Source organism: Aphelocoma coerulescens, chromosome 18, assembly GCF_041296385.1.
Source record: "Aphelocoma coerulescens isolate FSJ_1873_10779 chromosome 18, UR_Acoe_1.0, whole genome shotgun sequence".
NCBI lineage: Eukaryota > Metazoa > Chordata > Aves > Passeriformes > Corvidae > Aphelocoma > Aphelocoma coerulescens.
This window is the reverse complement of record NC_091031.1, coordinates 678,005-698,057: the sequence shown is the minus strand read 5'-3', so window position 1 is coordinate 698,057 and position 20,053 is coordinate 678,005. Positions and strand designations below refer to the sequence as shown.

Here is a 20,053-nt window from a genome sequence, read left to right as displayed (position 1 = left end):
TCGGCCCTCCAGGGAAATCAAAATTGTAATATCAGTTTGCTTTTTATTGGCTCGGCTCTGCGATCGCGGCGGCTGCGTCTTTGTTAGGGGCTGCGGCGCGGTGACATTCAGCGGTGCCTCCCGGTGTGTCCCCCTCCGGTGCCTCCGCACCTCCGGGCCCGGGCAGGGCCCCCGAGGGTGCGGGCTGCTGCTGGCCGGGGTCGCGGCGGCCGGGCGAGCCCGCGGGCCGGGGTGGGACCGAGCCCGGGGGAACGAGGAACGTGCTCGGGGGACGGGGGTGCTGCCCCACCCGGGCAAAGGAGCCGCTCCGGGCCCGGTGCCGTTCGAGCTCAGCCCCGCCGCTGCCGGCGAAAGTTGCCGGGAACCCCACGGGCGGCCCAGCCCCGCGGGGACCAATCGCCCTAGGCGAGGGCCGGCGGGACGCCGCGGCCCGGCAGAGCCGGGGGGGAAACGGGGGACGGTGGCACCGAGATCCCTCGCCCACGCCAGCCCCAGGGACGGCCCCGTTGTCAGCGGGCGCGGAGACTCCGCTTGCTCCGGGGCGCCGGCTCGGGGACACAGCCGGGCACCTGAGAGGACCGAGCCCCGTGAGCCGAGCCCCCCGGGAGGGGTCGAGGGTTCCTCGCCGCCTCGGGTAGCACCCCACGCGTGCCCGCGGCCCCGCCGTCCTGCCCCGGCCGTGCGGCGCCCGGGGCGCTCCCGTAGCGGCGGCGGGAGGCCCGGAGCTGCCGGCCCGCACGGCGGGGGCTGCACGGGGCTCACACCGGGACGGTGTCCGGCCCCGCTCCACCTGTCCGGGGGAAGGTGCCTCCCGCTCCGGCACCGCCACGTTTCCCGGAGCAGCGCAGGGAGCGGCCGGGTGGCCCCGCTGGCAGCCGCGGACACGCGTGTGCTCCAGCCTGCTCCCCGCGATCCGCTCCACGAGGAGGGAGTGCGCGGAGCCGCCCGCACCGGGCTCCCCGAGCGGCCCCGCGCCGTGCGCGGCTTCCGGCACCGGGCGGGGAAAGCGCCGCCACCTGCCCCGGGCCCGGGCCCGCTGCCGCCGCCGCTGGGTGTCCCCGGGCCGGGCGCTCCACGGCCGCAGGGACCCGCCGGGCAGCGGGGACAGGGCTTCCCCGGCAGGGTCGGGCCCACGGTTGGCGGCAGCGGCTGGGGCCGTGCCGGGGGTGGACGCCGCCGGGCCCGGGGCACCGCGCGACGTGGCGCAGCGTGGAGCCCTCCCGAGGGCTCGTCCTCCCGCGCATCCTCCGGTCGACCCCTGTCCTCTCGGAGGCGCGGGTCGCGCACCTGCCCCGCGGGCTGTGCCGCCCCCCGCCAGCCCCGTGGGGGCCGTGCTGAGTCACGCGTGGGGCGGGAGCCGGGCTGCCCGCGCCCCCCTCCCCGCGCCGCCGTGCCCGGCCCCCGCCCGCCCCCTCCCCGCCTCGCTCCCCGGCAGGGCTGCGCCAATCCCCCGGCCCCGCCGCTGACGGGCAGCCGGGCCCGGGAGGCGCCGCCTCCCTGACGTCTCGCTCCGGGATTTGCACGGTTGCGGTGCCGCCGCTCAGTGTCTGTCGGGCCGGCGGCGGGAGCTGCCGGAGCCCGAGCCCAGCTCGGCTGCAGCGCGGCCCGGCCCGGCCCCTCCCGGCTGCGGGATGGAGCTGCCGGCGGTGGGCGAGCACGTCTTCGCGGTGGAGAGCATCGAGAAGAAGCGGATCCGAAAGGTGCGGGGGGCGGCGGCGGGGGGCGCCGGGGGCCGGGGGGCGCCGGGGGTGGCGGTTCCCGCTGACGCCGTGTCTTTGCCTCCCGCGCCGCTCAGGGCAGAGTCGAGTACCTGGTGAAATGGAGGGGATGGTCGCCCAAGTGAGTACCGGCACCGGGCGGGGATGGGGCCGGGGATAGGGGTCTGGGAAGGGCCCCAGCCGGGGCGGCGAGCGGGCGGCGAGAGGCGGCGGCGGGGCCCGGCGGTGACGGCGGCGGGAGCCGAGCAGGCGGCGGCTGATGTGCACCAGAAAATGGCTCCTTCCCCCTTTCCCTCCTCGGGAGTCGGGCTCCATATTGCAGAACCGAGCGGGGAGGGGGGGGCAGGAAGGGGGGGGAAAGGGGGAATAACCGCAAAAATCGTCCGCGTCGCCCCGCAGCCCCGAGAGCCGCTGCCGAGGCGGGGGCAGCACCGGCACCGGAGCGAGCGCGGCCGCTGCGGAGCGTTCGGGGCTTGCATGACAGTGCGGGCGGGGGGGCGCGGGGGGGTCCGGGACGCGGCGGCCGGGTCCCTCCTCCGCCCCGCGGCCGCTTTCCTGGGTCCGGGAAAGGGGATTTGGAAAATTTCATCATGACATGCCTGGAATTCCTCCGGAATAATAACTGCGCTAAATAAACAGTACCGTCCCCGCGCGCCCCCCCCCGCCGCCCATCCCCCTCCCCGGGACCCCAGCCTCACACCCTGCTCCCATCGGGCCCGGTGCTGCGGGGTGGCTCTGCCCGGGACCCCGGCCCCGCCGGCAGGGCCCCGCGGTGACGGCCGCTCTCCTCCCCTCTCCAAGATATAACACGTGGGAGCCGGAGGAGAACATCCTGGACCCCCGGCTGCTCATCGCCTTCCAGAACAGGTGAGCGGCGAAGGTTGGGGGATGCGGGAGGGGCGGCGGGACCCTCGCTCCGCGCCGCTCCCGCAATTGCAGATGCGTCACGGAGCCGGGGGCCGCGGCGGGGGCGGGCCGGGCCGGGCCGGGCCGGGCCGGGGGCGCGGCCGTGGCGGGGCGGGCGGTGCGGGGCCACCGGGCGACGCCTCCGGGTCAAGGTCCCCCACGCCGCGCTCCCCCCGCACGCCGCGCCTCGCGCTGCTTCTCCCCGGGATTCGAGGCCGCGAGTCGAGGAGGCGGCGCTGCTGCTGCTGCTGCTGCGCTTGGACGGGCTTCGGCTTTTTTTTTTTTTTAAGCCTTTTTTTTTTTTTTTTTTTTTTTTTTTTTTTTTTTTCTTCTCCCCTCTTTCCGCGCATTTATTTCCTGGAGTGTTTTGGCGCAAACTGTGAACTTCAGCCCCTCTCCGCAGCGGGGAGGCAACAGCGGGGAAGGTGCTTGCTGCTTCCACAGGATGCCCGTGCCCCCGGCCCGCTGCCACCTGCGGGACCCCCGGCCCGCGGCTCCGCACCTGTGGGCCCCGGTCCCCTCCCGCTGCCCCCTCCCTGCGCTCCCGTAGGGTCACTGCCACTGCGGGAGCTGCCGTGCGTGGGGGGGTGGCGCCGGGGGTCCGTGTGCCGCCCTCGGGCCTCGCCGTGACACTGTGTTCCCGCAGGGAGCGGCAGGAGCAGCTGATGGGATACCGCAAGCGGGGGCCCAAGCCAAAGCCGCTGGTCGTGCAGGTAAAGCGCGGGCGCCCAGCCCCACACCCCCGCGCTCTCTGCCGCGGGCCGTCCCCGGGGAGCTGCTTGCAGCGGGTTTCATCATGCTGAGGAGCCTGCGCGCAGCCCGGGCGCCTCGCAACGCCCCGGGGACCCCCAGCGCTGAGCTCAGCGGGTGCCCCAGCCCCCCTTCCCTCCCCTCTGGGCCGCGGAGCAGACCCGCTGTGCCCGTGCCCGGGTGGCATTAGCAGGCTGCTCGCGGGCTCGGCAGCGGCGGTCCCGCTCGGCCCCCGTTCCCAGACAGCTGATTGAAGGGGGCTTTTCTTCTTTTCATTGCTTCATTAATCTGGAGCAATGCACAGCCTCTAAGTTGGAGTGGGCTGGGGCCGCCTGCTAGAGGACGTGGTGCCCCAGGATGCAGCGTCCCGTAAGGAGAGCTGCTGCAGGGGCGGGGGTTCCACCCGAGCTTTCGGCACTTGCCGGAGCTCTGGCACCTGGTTCTCCAGCCCTGTCTGACCTCAGCTTTGGCTTTGCATTGCAGCTTCCCTCCTTTGCCCGCCGCTCGAACATCCTCACGGGCCTGCAGGACCCAGCCGTGGACACCAGGCCCAAGCTGGACCTCAGCTCCTCTGGCAAGAGCCAGCAGCACCAGTATGAACTCAACAGCAAGAAGCACCACCAGTACCAGCCCAATGGCAAGGAGAGCAGCATGAAGCACCAGTCCCACAGCAAAGGGAAGTATTACTACCAGCTGAACAGCAAGAAGCACCACCACTACCAGCCAGACCCCAAGATGTACGAGCCCCATTACCAGCCCAGCAGCAAAGAGCCGCAGGGCCAGGCCTGCTTGGACAATAACAAGACCCCCCTGGTCACCCACCCAGACAAGTGGGCTCATGGCCCAGCCAAAAACTTGCTGGGCCCAGTCAAGAACCTCACAGCAGAGAGCAAAAATGGAGCCGAGAAGAACCTGTCCAGTGGTACTGGGCCGCCCCCCCGGGACAGGGTGACCAGCAATGGCCTTGGGGGAAAGATGAAGATTGTGAAGAACAAAAACAAGAATGGGCGCATTGTGATTGTCATGAGCAAGTACATGGAGAACGGCATGCAGGCGGTGAAGATCAAATCTGGAGAGCCTCCCCGTAAGCGGGCTGCGGAGGAGAGGACTCCTAAGAAGGGTGGGGAGGAGAAGGTTGAGGCTTGGAGGAAGCCAGGGGAGGAGAGGGTGGTGGTCAGCAATGCCCTGAGTAAAGCAGAGGGCGAGAGCCGGCAGCCCCCTGCAGAGCTGGAGGAAGGTCCCCAAAAGACTCCCTTGGCCAAGGAGCTGCCGCTTCCTCCAGCAGAGCAGCCCTTGCAGCTCACTACCAAGCCGGACCTTGTGCCCTGGTCCCTGAGTCCCGTCTGCGAGCACAGCCCTTCCTCCATGGGACTGAACCTGTCCAGCGCCGGCTCGCGGAAGCGCTGCCTGTCGGAGCCGCACGTGGAGCGGGAGCCGGGCAAGAAGCGCCTGACCTCCCGCAGCATCAGTGCCCCCACCTGCCTCAGCCCCCCGGCCCCCGAGCGGCCGGAGCCGCCCGCCCAGCCGGAGGTCATCCTGCTGGACTCGGACCTGGACGAGCCCATAGACTTGCGCTGCGTGAAGCCGCGGGCGGAGGGTGAGCTGGCCCTGGCACAGGTGAAGCCGGAGCTGCCGCCACCACCACCGGCTGAGAAACCGGCCCCGGAGCCTCCACAGCCCCAGGAGGCCACAGAGGAGGAGGAAGAGGAGGAGGCCGAGTCCCTGCAGGAATTCAAGCCCTTCTTTGGGAATATAATTATCACAGATGTGACCGCAAACTGCCTGACTGTGACCTTCAAGGAGTACGTGACGGTGTGAGGTGGGATGGCAGCTGCTCCCCGTGGGAGCTGCCCGCCCATCCCGGGGCCGCCGGCCCCACAGCCTCCCTCCAAGGTACTGGTGCCCCTTCCCCGGAGCCCACGTGCCCCTGCCCACGCCGCGGCGGCCGAGCCCGCCGTCTCCACCGAGGGGACGCCGGGACAGGGCCGGGCACGGTGGCCATCCCTGCCACGTGGGGTGACCTCGCCGCTGCTCCCGCCCCGCAGCTGGGGGCTGCTCCAGGACCTGCAGGCAATGGGACACACAAGGATGGGACCCGCCAGTTACTCAGAGTTATAGTATTATATTTTAACAGTGCTAACTTGTCAAGTGATTCTTGCTCCCGTTTGTACGTGGTGTTATTGAAATGTATTGTTTGAGCTGAAAGCTGGTCGCTCCCTGGCCACGCTAATATATTTATTTGTAGGTATTTATATAATGAAATATAAAGCCTAGATTTATGGAGCCCCTAGATCACCTTATAAACTATATCAAACGACTATTTTCTGTTCTCCTTTTTAACCATTGAGCATTTGTTAGTCTTGGTCCCTTGCCCTCCCCACGACCCGCAGGACCATCCCGTATATATTTTTTGATACTGTACACATGTGGTGTTTCTATGTGCAAAAAAAATCGTTATCTAAAGCTAAATGAGCTATTATAGAAATTGCTGCTATTAGAAATGTCTAAACTATAAGCTTCCAATTATTAATTGCTTGAATGTAAATATTAAATGGAGATGTTGAAAGTGCATTTGATGTTCTGCAGCTAGTGTAGATCGGAGTGCAAAGCCCAGCTGCTGCGAGCTGCCAGCGGCGCATCCTGATCTGAGGGCTGTGTCACAGGGGAAGAAATGTATCATGCAATCATGGCAAAGGACTATAAACCTTTACAAAAACTACCGGGATTTGGAGTGCGTTTGTTACAGCATTACGGATGGCAGGTCCCTGTGTGGGCAGGCTGCAGCTGGGCTGCCCCAGAGCCGGTACCTGCAGGTGAAAAATTGGCTCTGAAATGCAGCGTATTGAATATAGGTCAGTTTTCACCCCAGGAGTGTTGTGCCCGCAGTGCTGAGGGCACTCTGTGTTGTGGGTGGGCAGCGAGGCCACAGGAGCAGTGCCCAGGCAGGGCTGGCCTCCTCCAAAGTGGGCTGTGGGAGCTGTGATGGGAACCTGAGAAAGCTGTAGAAGCACAGGCTGGGAAGGTGGTGCAGTGGTGGGTGATGGCTGCCATCCCAGCAGTGCCATCCCAGTGTTGGGGAGGGTCACAGATAAGAAGCTGAATGTCTCTAAAAAGGAGGATGGTCCAAATTCCACCAAGAAAGCTGCAGATATTTCGGAACAAGATTAATAATTGCTGGAGTCCACTGAAAATACAGTGCGGGGCTAATTCTTTACAAGAGGGCTTGCAGCGTGGTGGCTGAGATACAGTGCTCAGTCTCTGTCCCCCCCAGCGACCCCCTGTCACCTCCCCAAACACAGTTGAGTGCCTGGGCAGTGCCACCTTCCAAACCTGGTGCTGGCAAAACTGGCTCTGCTGCCAGCCTGTCTCCTCTTGGGCTTTTGGTCAAAGTCGATGTCTCCTCCAGCAAAGATCCTAGTTGAAATATTGTTGATGGCACATTGATGTATGTGTGTGGACCAGAGCAGTGAGCTTGTGAGAAGCAAATGTAATTGGTTTGGGTAAGGTGGACCCTCCAGTGGTACCTGAGCTACCTGAGATGTGGGGTGAGGGGCAGCCCTGTGTCCTGCTGTCACACAATGTCTCTGTGCCCAGGCATGTGGCAGTGCTGTTCCCAAATAACCCCCATCTTGTGTTGCCCACTTCTGGGCCACCCGGCCTTCCCAGGAGTCCCTCCACAAACATAAATTCCAAACTTACCTTGGTAATTGTTCCTTTGTAAATCCTGAGGGTCGTGTGGTGCCTGTGGGAAGGTGGGACAGCATCCAGCCAGGTGTGGGTCGCAGTGGGAACCCCTGCATGTGCCATCCAACCCAGGTCTTGCCTACAGCAGTTGTGCCAGAGCGGGAGCACTTTTCCAATGCAGTTTGGATTAAATTGGAGGAAAAGTAAGCAGTGGATGTGTGGATGCCATTTTCCCAGCTGGAACAGCCAAAGAGGCTTGTATCCAAGTGGGACAGCTGCCTGTGGACACCATTGTTGCAGATGTAGGTTTTGCTCTGGTGAAGCTCAGGTTGCTGCTTGGAGTGTTGTGGAGGGAATGGCTGCTGGGAGCACTGGAGAGGTGGCTCCACCCCAGCTCTTTGGTTAAACTGGTTGGTGTGGGCAGGGTCAGTGCTGACAGCTCAGTTCTGCCCGGTTTTGGGTGATGCTCCGAAGCCAATGGACGCTTGGGCGATGTCCAGTGCTGGGGTGCTCACCTGCCTGTGCAGAGGCCCCAGTGCCGGTGGTTTGTGTGCCCAGGGCAAGCAGAAATGGTGAACTCTGATTAAAATCAGCATTTGCCTGATAGCTGTGCTGAATTTTAAGAGGGTTTTAATCAACGCTACGTGTCACCAGAGCTCTGTGGGTGACGTGCTGAGGGTGCTGTTGGGGCAGGTGCTGGTGAACCCCGTTCTGTGCCAGGGGCTTCCCAGGGATGGGTTGGTGGGAAGTGTTTCCCTGCCATCCCAGGCTTCACTATCAGAACATACAATCAGAAATGATGCATTTCCCTTGATTAATTAAGCTAATGGTTATCTGAAAACAAAAATGGCATGGAAGAGGAGACGCATGCTCAGAATGCAAAATGTGATTTATGAAAGGGGAAGTGCAGCTCAACAGACAGCTACGGGAGCCAGTGCAGGAGCGGGGCCGGGCCACGGCTCCGGGGCAGGGCGGCTGCCAGGGCACAACTTGCTCTTTGCCAGACAAAGGTAGATGAAACCATTGGGGTTTCTCACAAATAGCAGGTTGTGTCTTTGAACGTGGGCTTGCAGGCTCCAGGCCAGCGCCTGGGCATCGCTGCTGCCGCGAGCCAGCTCGGCAGCTCCCTTCCCTGGGCTGTAGGTGTGCGAGCTCTGGGCAATTAATAACTGCTGCAGGTTTGCAGTTAGCTCAGCTCATTAGCATTTCTGAAAATGGAGGGTGTTGTGTTTCCAGTTTTTAAGGAAACACTGTCCCTCTGAGCGTGTGTTCCTGAGTTCCCTCCCTGCACCCACCACCCCCGGGGCCGCAGAAGCCCCTGAAGCACCGTCTGTGCCGGCAGCAGCCGTGGTTGGTTTGAGGCACCATTTCCCGGAAACCACACAGCCAGATATTTCTTACTTTAATAGTTTGATCATGTTTATCACAACTCCAGCAGCTTCCTGTGCTGTGAAAGGTGTGATAAGTAGTTACTGGTTTAAAAGCTGCGCCCTTCCCTTGCTGGGCTGGTTGGCTGGGAGAGATGAAGTGTTTGGATATGAATTACTTATTCCTGCCACTCTCTTTCCCTAGTAAATGCATCAAACCTAAATGCCTGTTACTGAGCAAATTAATGTGGAGTCCACGGTGACTTCCAATGGTTATCAGAGTGATCCAGGGCGAGATGGAGCGTCACCACGCTCCATTAGGAAGACTGGTGCGCGCTACATTTAATGTATTTCCCAGGAATGTGTTAACCTCTGCTTGGTTTGGATTTATTCCAGACAAACATTTGCTGATGTAAAAGGAGAATTTGTGTTCGTCTTTGAGCCCTTCTGAAAGGGCCTGATGGATCCGTGGCCGAGCACAGAGGAGGGGCTGCAGCTCTGTGCTGATCCTTTCAGGTTCTCCCCTCCCCATGGCGGTACCAGCGTCTGCACCGGCGCTGGGCTGGGATCCAGCTCCATCACCAGCAGCCGCCGTGGCCCTGTGTGGTTTCAGGAGGTGTCAGTGCAATCCCTGCTCCACGGAAAGTGATGGAAACACCATCCCCAGGCAACGACCATGGCACAGTGGCAATGTGGGCCCCAGGGCTGGGTGGAAGGGCTTCGTCCCTGGCATGAGGATGCTGTAATGAAGAGGGATGTTCGATAAACACAAAACATAGAGCTGATGTGTTTTAATCAGTGTAAGGAACAGCCTTGTGGGAACTGGGAGGTCCAGTCTGGGAATGGGTCCAGACTTCAGGTCCAGATTGGGAATGGGAGAGGAGCTTCTCCTTGAGAAAGGCAGAAGGTGGAGGTGGGTGTGCGCAGTGGGAAGTGGAAGATTTCCCTGGCAGCTGGGGCACTCAGTGCTTTTGCTCATTCATGGGTGGGGGCAGCTCCTCCAGGCATCCATTGTGTGCATTTTGTGGGATTTTTCCTTTATTCTCCCGTTCTTCTCTCACTTTGCTATGCAGTGTCAGGAGGTGCCTGTGTGACTTTGCTGAATGCGGTGATCTCAGCATCCGTCCCCCATTGGAGAAATCGGCAACAAGGTAAAGCATTCACAGCCACGTTTTGGAAGGGAAGCCCCTGCCTGGGTTATGTTTTTCTAGGCCTGTCCCCTTGAGCACAGCCATACACGTGTCAGCTGCTATAAACCATTTTACCTAAAGCTGGATCCAGTGGGGCTGATCCAGCAGCCCCTGAGGGGGTGTACTGGGTTTTGGTGGGGTTGGTGTCCCTCTGTGTGGGGGAGCGCCTGTGGGAGGGCAAGACCAAGGTGCAGCCCTCTCACTGAACTGGGACAGCTGGCAAGGGGACAGCAAGGGGATGGAGAAGGTGCTTCCCCACTTCACCCCCAGCCCTGAACTCCCTCATCTCCCCCATCCCACAGGGCTGCCTCTGGTTTGAGCAGTCAAAAAAGCCTGGTAGTAGGAAATCCTCGGTCTCTCCAGAGATAAGATCATTTTGAGTCAGCCCAGATTCATGTGAGATCTGTCAGAGACGGCCACAAGGACACAACTCTGTTTATGTTTGCACCAGAAGAGGAAGGCAGCTGCACAGAGCACAGCCCAGACCATCCCCAGGTGCTTCCAGACCCTTGTGGAGTGGCTCTTGACGGCCGCCTGTGCCTGGGAAAGCTCCTGCCTGCACCCTGAGGTGGGGAAAATCCCATCACAGGCAAACTGAAGCATCTCACACATTCAGGAGGCGGCTGGGCCAGCAGTGTCTGACCTAGGCATGGTCTGTGGCATGGCCCAGCCTCAGGCAGCAGCAAGGGAGAGCTGTGGTGTGAGCACGAGGTTGGATGGAGATAGGGGCTGAGCTCCCTCACTGCACTCCTGAGTAGGGACCCCCTTGGTTGCTGCAGGGAGTGACAGGAGAACAAGTGGGGGGGACGTGATAGAGGGGCCAAGGGGGCTGTGGTCAGGTATGTGCAGCCTGCTAGGGAAGGAAAAGAGGTTGGTGGTGGGTTGGAAAGGAGATTGGAAAGGGAAGAGGGACCTGGTGGTGCAGCTGCTCATCGGAGCCATCCCTGGATCTGTGTCAGCACACGGAGTCTCGTGGAGGTGTGTTACTGCATGACAGACCTTTGGGTGCAAATGGGAGAGAAATGAGGGTCTCTGTAATGATGAAAGTTTGGGCCAGGGCCTGTCAGGGCTGAGGGTGGCCGCGGTCTCCTCCCCTCGGGCGGGGAGCCGCTAGTGCCTCCCGTTGCAGGGCGAGATCCCAGGCTCACCCGAGAGCCATTTGCCAGCACCTCCTGAGGTCGTTTCTCAGAGGAGCCGTCAGTTCAGCTGACACCTTGATGTAGTTTAAGGCAAACTGCAAACATGAAGATTTATTTTTGTCGAAGGAGCAGGCATATAAAACATGCTGTGCAACACAGCAGGAAGCACCCTGGATCCCGGGAGCTGGGACTTGGGCACGCTGGGCTGTGCCGTCCCTGGGCGACCCTGCTGGCAGCAGGCCCTGGGCTTCCAGGGTGGGGAAGAGAAGGAAATTTGATCACCGACTGCCAAACCCTCCAGGATTTCCAAACCCTCCAGGGTCCCCAAACCTTCCAAGAGCCCTGTCAAACACAGCACCCTTTCACAAGTAATGGTGCTGGCACCAGGTGGAAGGGCAGGTACTAACCCAGCCAAGTCACCAAGGCTGAGCTTTGCTGGTGCTACAGGCTCTGTCCCAGGAAGCTCCTGAGAAGTGGGGCATGGCCACACTCCCGTTTTCCAGGGGGTTTATGCTCTGCCATGGCCTGAATGTGGACGCAGCTTCCATAGCATAGAAGTGCTTCAGTCAGAATGTCTTAGTTGGAGGTGAGAAAGGCGATAACCGGAACCTTTCAGAGGTGTTGCTGTTGTGCTGTAGCAGCCGGGGTGAAGACCTGGATATTATTAGAAAATATATTGACAGCAACCTGGATGGAGGGTCTGGGCTGATGGAAGCTTTAACAAACGTGTATTTAATTTGGATATAAAGACTGCGCTGAGCAAAGAATTCTGGTTGTGAATTCTTTTGGTTCTGGTTTGGGAATTGAGAAGCCCCTGGGTGCTTCGCCTTTGTCCACAGTAGGGATGAGTCTGGGATGTACAGCACAAGGGATGGTGGTGTTTGGTAATGGCTGTGAGATGAGCCACAGAGGGAACAACCTGCCCTAGGGAAGGGCCCAGGGATTCCGGGTTTGCCCCCTTCCCTGATGCCCAGCAGGGGAAGGTGTCACTTCGTTTATGAAGCACGAGAATAGGAAAATCAGGATGACTCAAATGACACACGTTATCCCTTGGCTTCAGCAGCCTAGGGGCAGCTCCCACAGCTGTGAACAGCAAATTAGGACTCAGCGTTTCCCGCCCGCCCGGTGCCGCCGGTGGCCAGGGGGACGAGAGCTCAGCCCGGGGGCAGCCGGTGGGACCGGGCTGCTCCCGGGGATGTTTCGCGGAACCGTGTCACGCCGCGTGGGCATCGTCACGCCAGCCCCGAGGCGGGACCTGTCCGCGGCTGCTGGACAGAACGAGGAAGCGGCGGGGGGCGGCGAGCGGGGCTGCGGCAGCGGCGAGGGCGAGTGCGGGCTAAAATGGCCACGCCGGGCTGCGGGCGTGGGCTGTGCCATGCGGGGAGGGCTCATCCCCCGGGCGGCACGCTGGGAAAGGGGCGGCAAACCTCACCGGGGAACGCGGGGAGCGGCAGAGGGGCGGGCAGCCCTCGGCCCCGGCGTTGGGGAGAGCGGTCCCGACCCCCTGAAAATGCCCTTTGTGATAGGCTGGGCATCGTGCTTCAGAAGATGAGGGTTAGGGGGGTTCCCCCTCTGAATTTCTGGGTCACTGACCTGGTGCCGCCCCATCTCCTGCACCCCGGAGGCGGATGCCCCTTCCCACTGCCCGTGCCTCTGAGGGGAACGGGCTCCCCAAGTTCGGGAAGCTGCTCGGGAAGAAATATTTTATATTTTGTCTGAAAGAAAAAAACAATGGAGCGTCAGGTTCTTTTTAGTACCAAATACAAGGCATGGGGAGGGGAAGTTTTTTCGGTATCAAGGAGCCACCGAAGCATCTCAAAACACAAAATAGATGGTTATTTGATATATGCTTGGAAACGTTAATTTTCACACATTAGTATTTCCACACGGCTGGAAAATGAAGGCTGAAGCGTTGTCCCCGCTGTACCCATCCATTTGCCGTGCGGTGCAAGCCAGGCTGTCATTTTAGCATCAGGAATGTGCACTGGATCCAGCCGTGACACTGTCCTTCCTCCGCCTGTGTTCTTTTGGCACATGAAGTCACCAGCAACAGATAAGCCAGGGGGATCCATGGTGGGTTTTGCAGAGAAGAGGCTGCGGTGGTCGGACACCAGCGGTGCCTCCCCTCTCCCCGGCGGCTGGTGGAATGATGTCTTATCTTGAGTTTAAGGGCTCAACCTGACCCTGAGCCATTTTTAACCCGAGGTGGGAAGAGCCCTCCCTGGGTGTCTCTCTCTGCTTTGAAAAATCTTTCACTGGCTCCACGGTAGCCGATTTCCTGATGTTTTTCCTTTTTGTAGCTCTGCCACCTGAAGCAGACCCACTTTCTCAGGGTTTGATGCTCTGCTGCTTGAAGATGCTTTAACTCTCCGGACTTAGAAATAACTCCTAGAGCAGAACGCTAACAAGAAGGCGTCTAATCTAATGTATTCCATTTCCATATTTTGTGCTGCAAGCAGCAATTTGTGGTTCGGCAGTAGCGGCTGAGCAGGGACGAGCATTATCGCAGGAATTCCTTCCATCTTATGCCTGAGTATGTGACAAAGTCTCGGTCGTGGCATTGTCTCTCTGCTCTCGGGCTGTCAAATTTAACTTTGCTTTCTTTCCTCCTGCCTTTGCCCCGTGTCCCCCGCCCTCCCCCTCCCGCCGCCCACGGTCCCCGTGACTGAGAATGGCTGCTGGTGCCACGTCCCAAGTGCTGGGAGATCAGGACGCAGAGCTGGGGGGTGGCACAGGGGCCGTGAACAGCCCCCGTGTCGTGGGCTACGAGCGACCAGCACAGCCCGCTGAGAGCTGGAGTTCCACCGGGCGAGGAACCTGCGTGGGGGCACCTGGGACCGCGTCCTGCGAGGGGCTCAGCCACAGAAGGAGCTGCGATGAGCGGGGGGGGGGGGGGGGGTGTTGCAGAGAACCAGCCCGGCAGCCGCTTGGTGAGGGGCTGAGGGGCTGAGCCATCCCTGGGGGGTCCCGGGACCTTCCCCCACCGGGGCAGGGTGAGCTCCCGAAGTGTCCCCGTTTCCCTGCTCCCGGAGAGGAACCATGGCAGGAGGAGCCGAGGAGCCAAGGCTGAACCTGCCCGGGGGACGGAGCCCCCCCGCCAGCACCCGGTTTGCGGTCAGGGATCGCTCTGTCCCCGTACACATTCAACACTGCCCGAGGAGTTGAACAACAAACCTCCGCGGCAAGGACCGCCGAGACAGCCGCTCTCTCGGTGCCACCGGCAGCTGTGCCACTTGGCGGGCGGGGGACAGGGACGGGCACAGGGACAGGGACGGCACCGCCACCGGTGAGGGCTCCCCGTGTGTGCAGGCGACCGAAGGCAGAGGGGGGCGGCGGTACTGCTCGGTGTGTGGCACTGGTGAGCCCGCTTTCGCGTGGAACAGCCTCCGGTAGCTGAGAAGAGACATTGAAATATTGGAGAGGAGTCGGGGAGACACGGAGGGATGGCGGGGGGCGCGGGAAGCCCCAGAGTGAGCCATGGGGGTGCCCGGCCTCCCGAAGGGAAGGTTAAGGACATCTTGATCAGCCCGTAAAGCTCTCTCAGGGGAAGAAATTCAGAGGCTCGGCTGAGCTTTCATCCACTAAATGCAGACACGGCAGGATCCAGCGGCTGAGTCCGCACCAGCAGGAGCTGGAGCTGGAATGCGGTGCCATTTTCACCGCGTCAGAAAAAAAACATCCAGGTGGGAGGGCAGAACCCGGTTTGCCTGGCATGGCTGGGAGAGAATTCCTGGATCCAGCCCCAGGTTGCTGAGGCAAAAGTCAGAGAGGGGGTGATCCAGAGCCTGTGGGACAGGGGCGAGTGGCGGGGGCTTATGGTGGTCCCCCAGTCTTAAGCACCTTTTTTTTATGCACCTCATGGTCCACTGTACCCTGCTGGGTTTGTGCCTTTATCAGTGGCTTTTATAAGCTGAATCCCCTCTCTCCGGGGCGCTGCCCGCACACCACCACACACGGGCACCTCGGGGGCGGGGAGGGGGCTGCGGCGTGGGGCTTCCCCTTCCCCGAGTGTCAGACGGCAGCCGCGGGGAAGAGAAGCCGAGGTGGGAGAGAAGCCGAGGCGGGACCCCCACCCCGCCTGGGGCCCCGCAGCGCTGTTTGTTGCTGGACTGAGCAGAGGGGTCAGCGGGGACAGGGAGAAGGAGATGGGGAAACAGAGATGGTGGGGGGCCCGGAAGCTAGGTAGGGAGGAGGGAGATTCTCCCGGGAGGAGCTGGAACGGAGCAGGGCAGAGATCAGGGATCCGCCCCGAGTCGGTGCAGCACCGGGGGCTTCGCAAATCCCGGCGTCGAGGGGAGCCGCAGCGAGAAGCCAGGGTGCTGGAGGGGGCCACCAGGGTGGCTGCTGGCGATGTCAGCCGGCGTCCAGCGCCGGAGGCAGGATAAGCCCTCCCCCCCCCCCGCCTCCGTCAAAGACGAGGCGAGCGGGCGATCCCGGGGACAGCAGCCGGCTGCGTCCCGCCGCGGGAGGAAACGTCCCGCGGTCCCGGCAGAGGCAGGAGGAAAACGAAACGGGCCTGAGGAAGCGGGGGAGAGCGGCACCCCGTCGCGTCTGGGGCAGGGTGCGGCCCGACCAGGCAGGGGATGCCCGGACCGGTTCGGCCCAGCTCGGGCGGGGCTTCCATCCGCATTGCCGCAGTGACGGGCGGCGGAGCGCGGCCGGGCCGGCGGGCTCGGCGCGGCGCTGCATTGCAGCACTGCAGGAGCCCCCTCCTTCCCCGCTCCCTTCTCCGCCCTCCGCCGCCGTTCGGCTCCGGAGGCCCAGCCCGGGGCACGCACCGGCCCCGCCGCGCTCCGCTCCCACTCCCACGGGGCATCAGGCCCCGCCGCGCCGGAGTCTCCCGCGTAGCGCCACATCCGACCGCCTCTCCCGACCCGGGAATGCAGCCGTGGGAGAAGGACGTGCACCCACCGGCGGGGTTCCCTGGTTGGTGTCAACCCGGCGCTCATCAACCCCACTCTGGTGGAGGGACCGGCCGCCCCCGTCGGGGCATTCGCTGTCCTGTCTGCCCATCCCCGCGCCGCCAGTGCTGTCCCGCGGTTCGTCCCTCCGTTCCCCTGCCACCCTCCCCGGCGGTCTGGCCATGCCGTCAGCCCCGACGGGGCGCCCGGCCTCGCGTGGGCCAACCACTGTCCCCACGGGTTTCCCGCGAGGGCGTTTGGGGTGGTCCCGCGGGGAGCCGGGACCGCCATCGAGACCGGGCAAGGCTGAAGGGTGCTGTGCCGGTCGGCACGGCCCCGCGACGGACCCTCCCCGATGGGACTGTCCCCTCGGTCGTCAGGGCACTTGCGCTGCCCATGGGGTGGGCAGAAGGAGGTGACCATCCCCGCGTCCCCGATCCATCGGGAAGGGAAGCCGGGGACCGCGCTCCGGCATTCTCCGCTTGGGGACAGCGGCCCGGAACTCGGTGCCAGCCCCGCGTGACAGGGTCCCGCATGGACTCGGGCAGTCACGACCCTCGTGTGCTGCGTGCGCGGGGCGCGAATGGGAGCGAGGCGATCCCGGTGGGAAGGTGCCGGCGGTGGCCGCGCGTCCCGGGACCAGCCCCGCTGCCGGGTGCGGCGCGGCGGGGGTGGGAAGGAACGGGGACACGGGTCGCGGGGGGCGTCCGCCCCGGCACAACGGGGGCCCGTTCCCAAGGCTCCCGCTCTGTCTCTGCTTTGGGAAAACGCCAGCACGGTAACAAAATGGCGGGGAAAGGGTGGGATTGTCACGGCGAGCCCTGCGGCGTAGCCTGGCCACCCCCGGCCCCGCCCGCCCGGGCTCGGGGCGCCCGTCCCGGCGGAGGGCAAAGGGGCGGGGGGTCCCCTGGGCTGTGCCGCCGCCCGGCCCCGCCGCCCGGCTGAGCTCTGGTGGAGAAGCAGCTGCAGAAAATGGCTGCTCGGCGGAGCCCGCTGAATCCTGCCATGGGGGGGGGGACGGCGAGGAAGCGGCGCAGCCCTCCCCGTCGCCCCCCCCCCCGGGGAGCCCCGGGGCAGGCGGCGCGGGGCACGCTCGGAGGTTCCGCAGGGCGGCGGGACCGGAGCGGAGCCCGCGGTGCCCGGTGTGTGGCCTCACCTGCGGCACGCGGGGGGCGCAGGGCAGCCAGCCCCGATCGCGCCCGGCCCGTGGCGCCGTGCACGTGCCCGCAGCCCCCGCCCGGTGCCCGCCGAGGCAGCGGCGACTCCGAACCCGGGGGAGCGCGACGGAGGGGCGGCCGGTCATCCCCCGCAGCCCGACACGCCGGAGGAGCACCAGCCCCGCAGCCGCTCCCGCAGCGCCCGGTTTTGCTTTCGGTTTAAAATAAAATAAAAATAAAATATATAAAAGTAATCGGGCCGTGGGCACGCCGCACCGTGCGGCCACGACTTGGTCACGCACCGGCTCCGCGGCGAAGCCGCAACGAAAACTCGACCCCGTGGCCCCGCACCGTGTCGGCGTCCCCCGCCCGTCACGGCGGCTGCCCTCCGGAGCCTGCCCGCGGGGCAGGACCGGACACGCGTGGGTGCACGGCTGTCGCCTGCGCTGCCGGAGGTTCCCTCCCCGTCGGTGGTTTTCGCGGGTGTCTGTGGGGTGAGGGGATGTCCCGAAAACGGGATTGTGGGAGCCAAGACGGGGAGATTCTTTCCCCACCGGAGAGCGGGAGAACCTTCCCCCGCGGCCGGTCCGCACCGTGGCGGCTGGACACGGGAAAGCGCTTTGCCCTGCCGTGGGTGCGCGCATCGCGGGTGGCGCCCGCGTGCGCGGAAGCCGCCGTCTTCGCCGCGCGCGGTGCAAAGGGCGCCGCTGCCTTCTGTGAATACCTCGCCCAGCGTTGCCCCCCCGGCCGCCCTCCTCCGCAAAGCCCCCCGATCTTTGTGCCTGAGATCGGGGCCACCCCTGTCCGTGCAGCGCCGCGGCTGCCCGTCCCCCCTTGCCCACGCAAGGTCCCGTTCCGCGGAGCAACGGGACCGCCCCGTCCCGCCGGCCGTCTCGGCCCGCGGTCCCGCCGAGTGCTCTGCCGCGAGTGGGACAGACACGGTCGGCTTCCTCCGTGACTCGCGTTGCGGAGACAGAGGACCGGTGGTCCCGCCACACTTCGGGAATGCCGTGGGCTCCCAAGTGCCGTCGGTGTCCACAGAAGACCCGCGGCGAGATGGCGGGTCGGGAAGGGGCAGCCAGGCGGGACCGGGCGGGGTGAGGGGCGCTGGGGTCCCGTCGGGGGTCTCCGGTGCCAGCGGGGCGTCCCCGCTCGGTGCCCGCGGGGGTCCCGGCCGGGGGCGGGGGGGCCGCGGGGCCGCTCCCCCCGCCAGAGCCGTTGCTGCGATACGGGCGGGCCAATCAGCGCTCACCAGCTCACCCGGGCCCCGGCACCGCTTCCTTATATGGTGCGCGCCGTCCGCGGGGCGCCGCGCGCATCACCATATAAGGGCATGGAGCTAAATACAGCGCCTACCTTGGGCCGGTGGGCGGGGCCGGTGGGCGGGGCCTCGGCGCGGGCGGGGCCGGGCCGCGCCCCCCGCCCCACCGGGCCCGGGCCCGCCGCTGCCGCCGAGCCCCTCCCGCCCCGGGGAAGCCGCGGCCGGTCATTAAGCGGAATGCAAATGAGCAGCGCTTCACCTCTAATTGCTTTTGTTAAAAGCGGAGTCGCGAGGCCGCGCGCGAGCGGGAGACGACGGTGGGGACGGGCGGGGACGGGCAGGGACGGAGCCGGGACAGAGCCGGACTGGGTGAAAGACAGGAGTAGCGGCAGCCGCGGGCGGCTCGATTCACACTCAGCCTCATTTGTCACATCCCCAGCTCAGTTCCACCCCCCGGCGGGTCCGCGCACCGCGTTCTGTCCCGCCCTGGCGGGGCCCTCGCGTGGCCACTGCCCACTCGTGACGCTCCTTTGGCCGCTGCGGGGACAGATCCGTCCTTCTGCCGTCCTTGCGCGATCAGCAGCCGGCGGTACGGAGACCAGCCGGCTAGACGGGGTGCAGGAATACCCCGGAACATTCCCGTTTCCTCGCCCCACGCCGTATTCGAGCCGGTTCCTCCCTCTCCCCATCCGCAAACAGTTCGTGTTTATGTTCCTACAAATAATGAGCAAATACAGAACCCTCGGGAACAAAAGATCTTTTGTGCGGAGCGCTCGGAGCCTGGAGCGGGCGATAAACGGCGCCCCCCGGCCCCCCGCCCCCGGGAGCGGCGCTTTCCCCGCCCGGGCGGTTCGAGGCGACCCGCGGAACTGCAGCGCCGGGGCTGACAAGGGGCTCCGGGTATGTGACGGCACGCCTGGAACACGGAGAGCGGGCGCTTTGCCGTCGGGGCTCTCCGTGGGCGCTCCCCGCATGGGACCGCGCGGGGATTCCGCCGTTCAGTGTCGCCAGAGCGGGGGCTCAGGGCACGCCGCCCCAAAGAACCGATGGCTGCAGGACACGCGTGGGCCTCTCCCACGAGCTAAGCCGATGCGGGAGACTCCCCTGCGTTCGTGGGTTTGTGCTCCTGGGAAGAACGGCGGCTTCTCTCCGTGCGTGGGGACCGCAGAGGGAAAAAACCCCTCGCTTCGCCCCGGGGCTTGGCACGGCTCCCGGGGGCTCCTGCGGGCGCTCCGCCCTGCTGAACCGGCGGTGCGGGGGGGCTGCCCGGGGCGGAGGGGGCGGCAGTGCCCCCCTGGGGTGGCGGGAATGCCGCCGGTTGCGCAGAGGCGGCAGCCGCCATTTCCAGGAGGACGGTGCCACCTATGGAAAGCACCTGGAATTCACCGGGCCGGCGAGGACGCGCCGGGAAGTGCAGCGTTTCTGTGCGGCACCGTCGGGACGAGGCCGGCCCGCGCCCGTCGCTTCCCGGGCGGGGCCGTGGAGCATCAGAGGGGGCTTGGCCGCCACGGTCCTCAGTACCGACTGCCCCGGGGAGGATGTGCGGCTCGGTCCCGGGGCGGCGGCGGGACAAGACCCGGGACGGGCGCTGAGCTGCATCTCCTCGGGCCGGTCGTTTCGCCGACTGGTCAAAGCCTCCGTAACCGAGCAATAACGATCGAAGGGGCGGAGAGAAGTTCTTCTGCCCAGGTGCTAACTGAAGTCCCCGAAGCCGGGATCCTCTCGCTCCCTCTGTGTCCGTCCACGCCGAGATCCCTCCGCAGCTCCGCCAGCCCCCTTCGGTCCCCGGAGCTAAAGGGCAGCAACCGTACCCGGTGCCCTCCCAGGCGCTGGCCGGACCTGAGCCATGTCCACGGGGGCACGCTACCTCCCGTCACCACGTCGCCTCCGGAGCCGCCGGGGAAGCCCTGCCCCGTCATGAATTCGATGTCAAACACCTCGACACGAAAACTTACTCTCACGGGAATTTCCGGGGTCTTG

At 64.3% G+C, this 20,053-nt stretch overlaps 1 protein-coding gene across 1 annotated transcript; it reads left to right on the top strand.

The window, feature by feature from the left end:
- Positions 1-1,503: 1,503 nt before the first annotated feature.
- CBX4 (chromobox 4) lies at positions 1,504-6,093 on the top strand. The gene is made up of 5 exons (XM_069032433.1): positions 1,504-1,700; positions 1,796-1,839; positions 2,520-2,585; positions 3,271-3,337; positions 3,858-6,093. Exons 1-5 carry the CDS (start codon positions 1,632-1,634, stop codon positions 5,190-5,192), a joined length of 1,581 nt encoding a protein of 526 aa, XP_068888534.1. The 5' UTR covers positions 1,504-1,631; the 3' UTR covers positions 5,193-6,093.
- Positions 6,094-20,053: the final 13,960 nt, after the last annotated feature.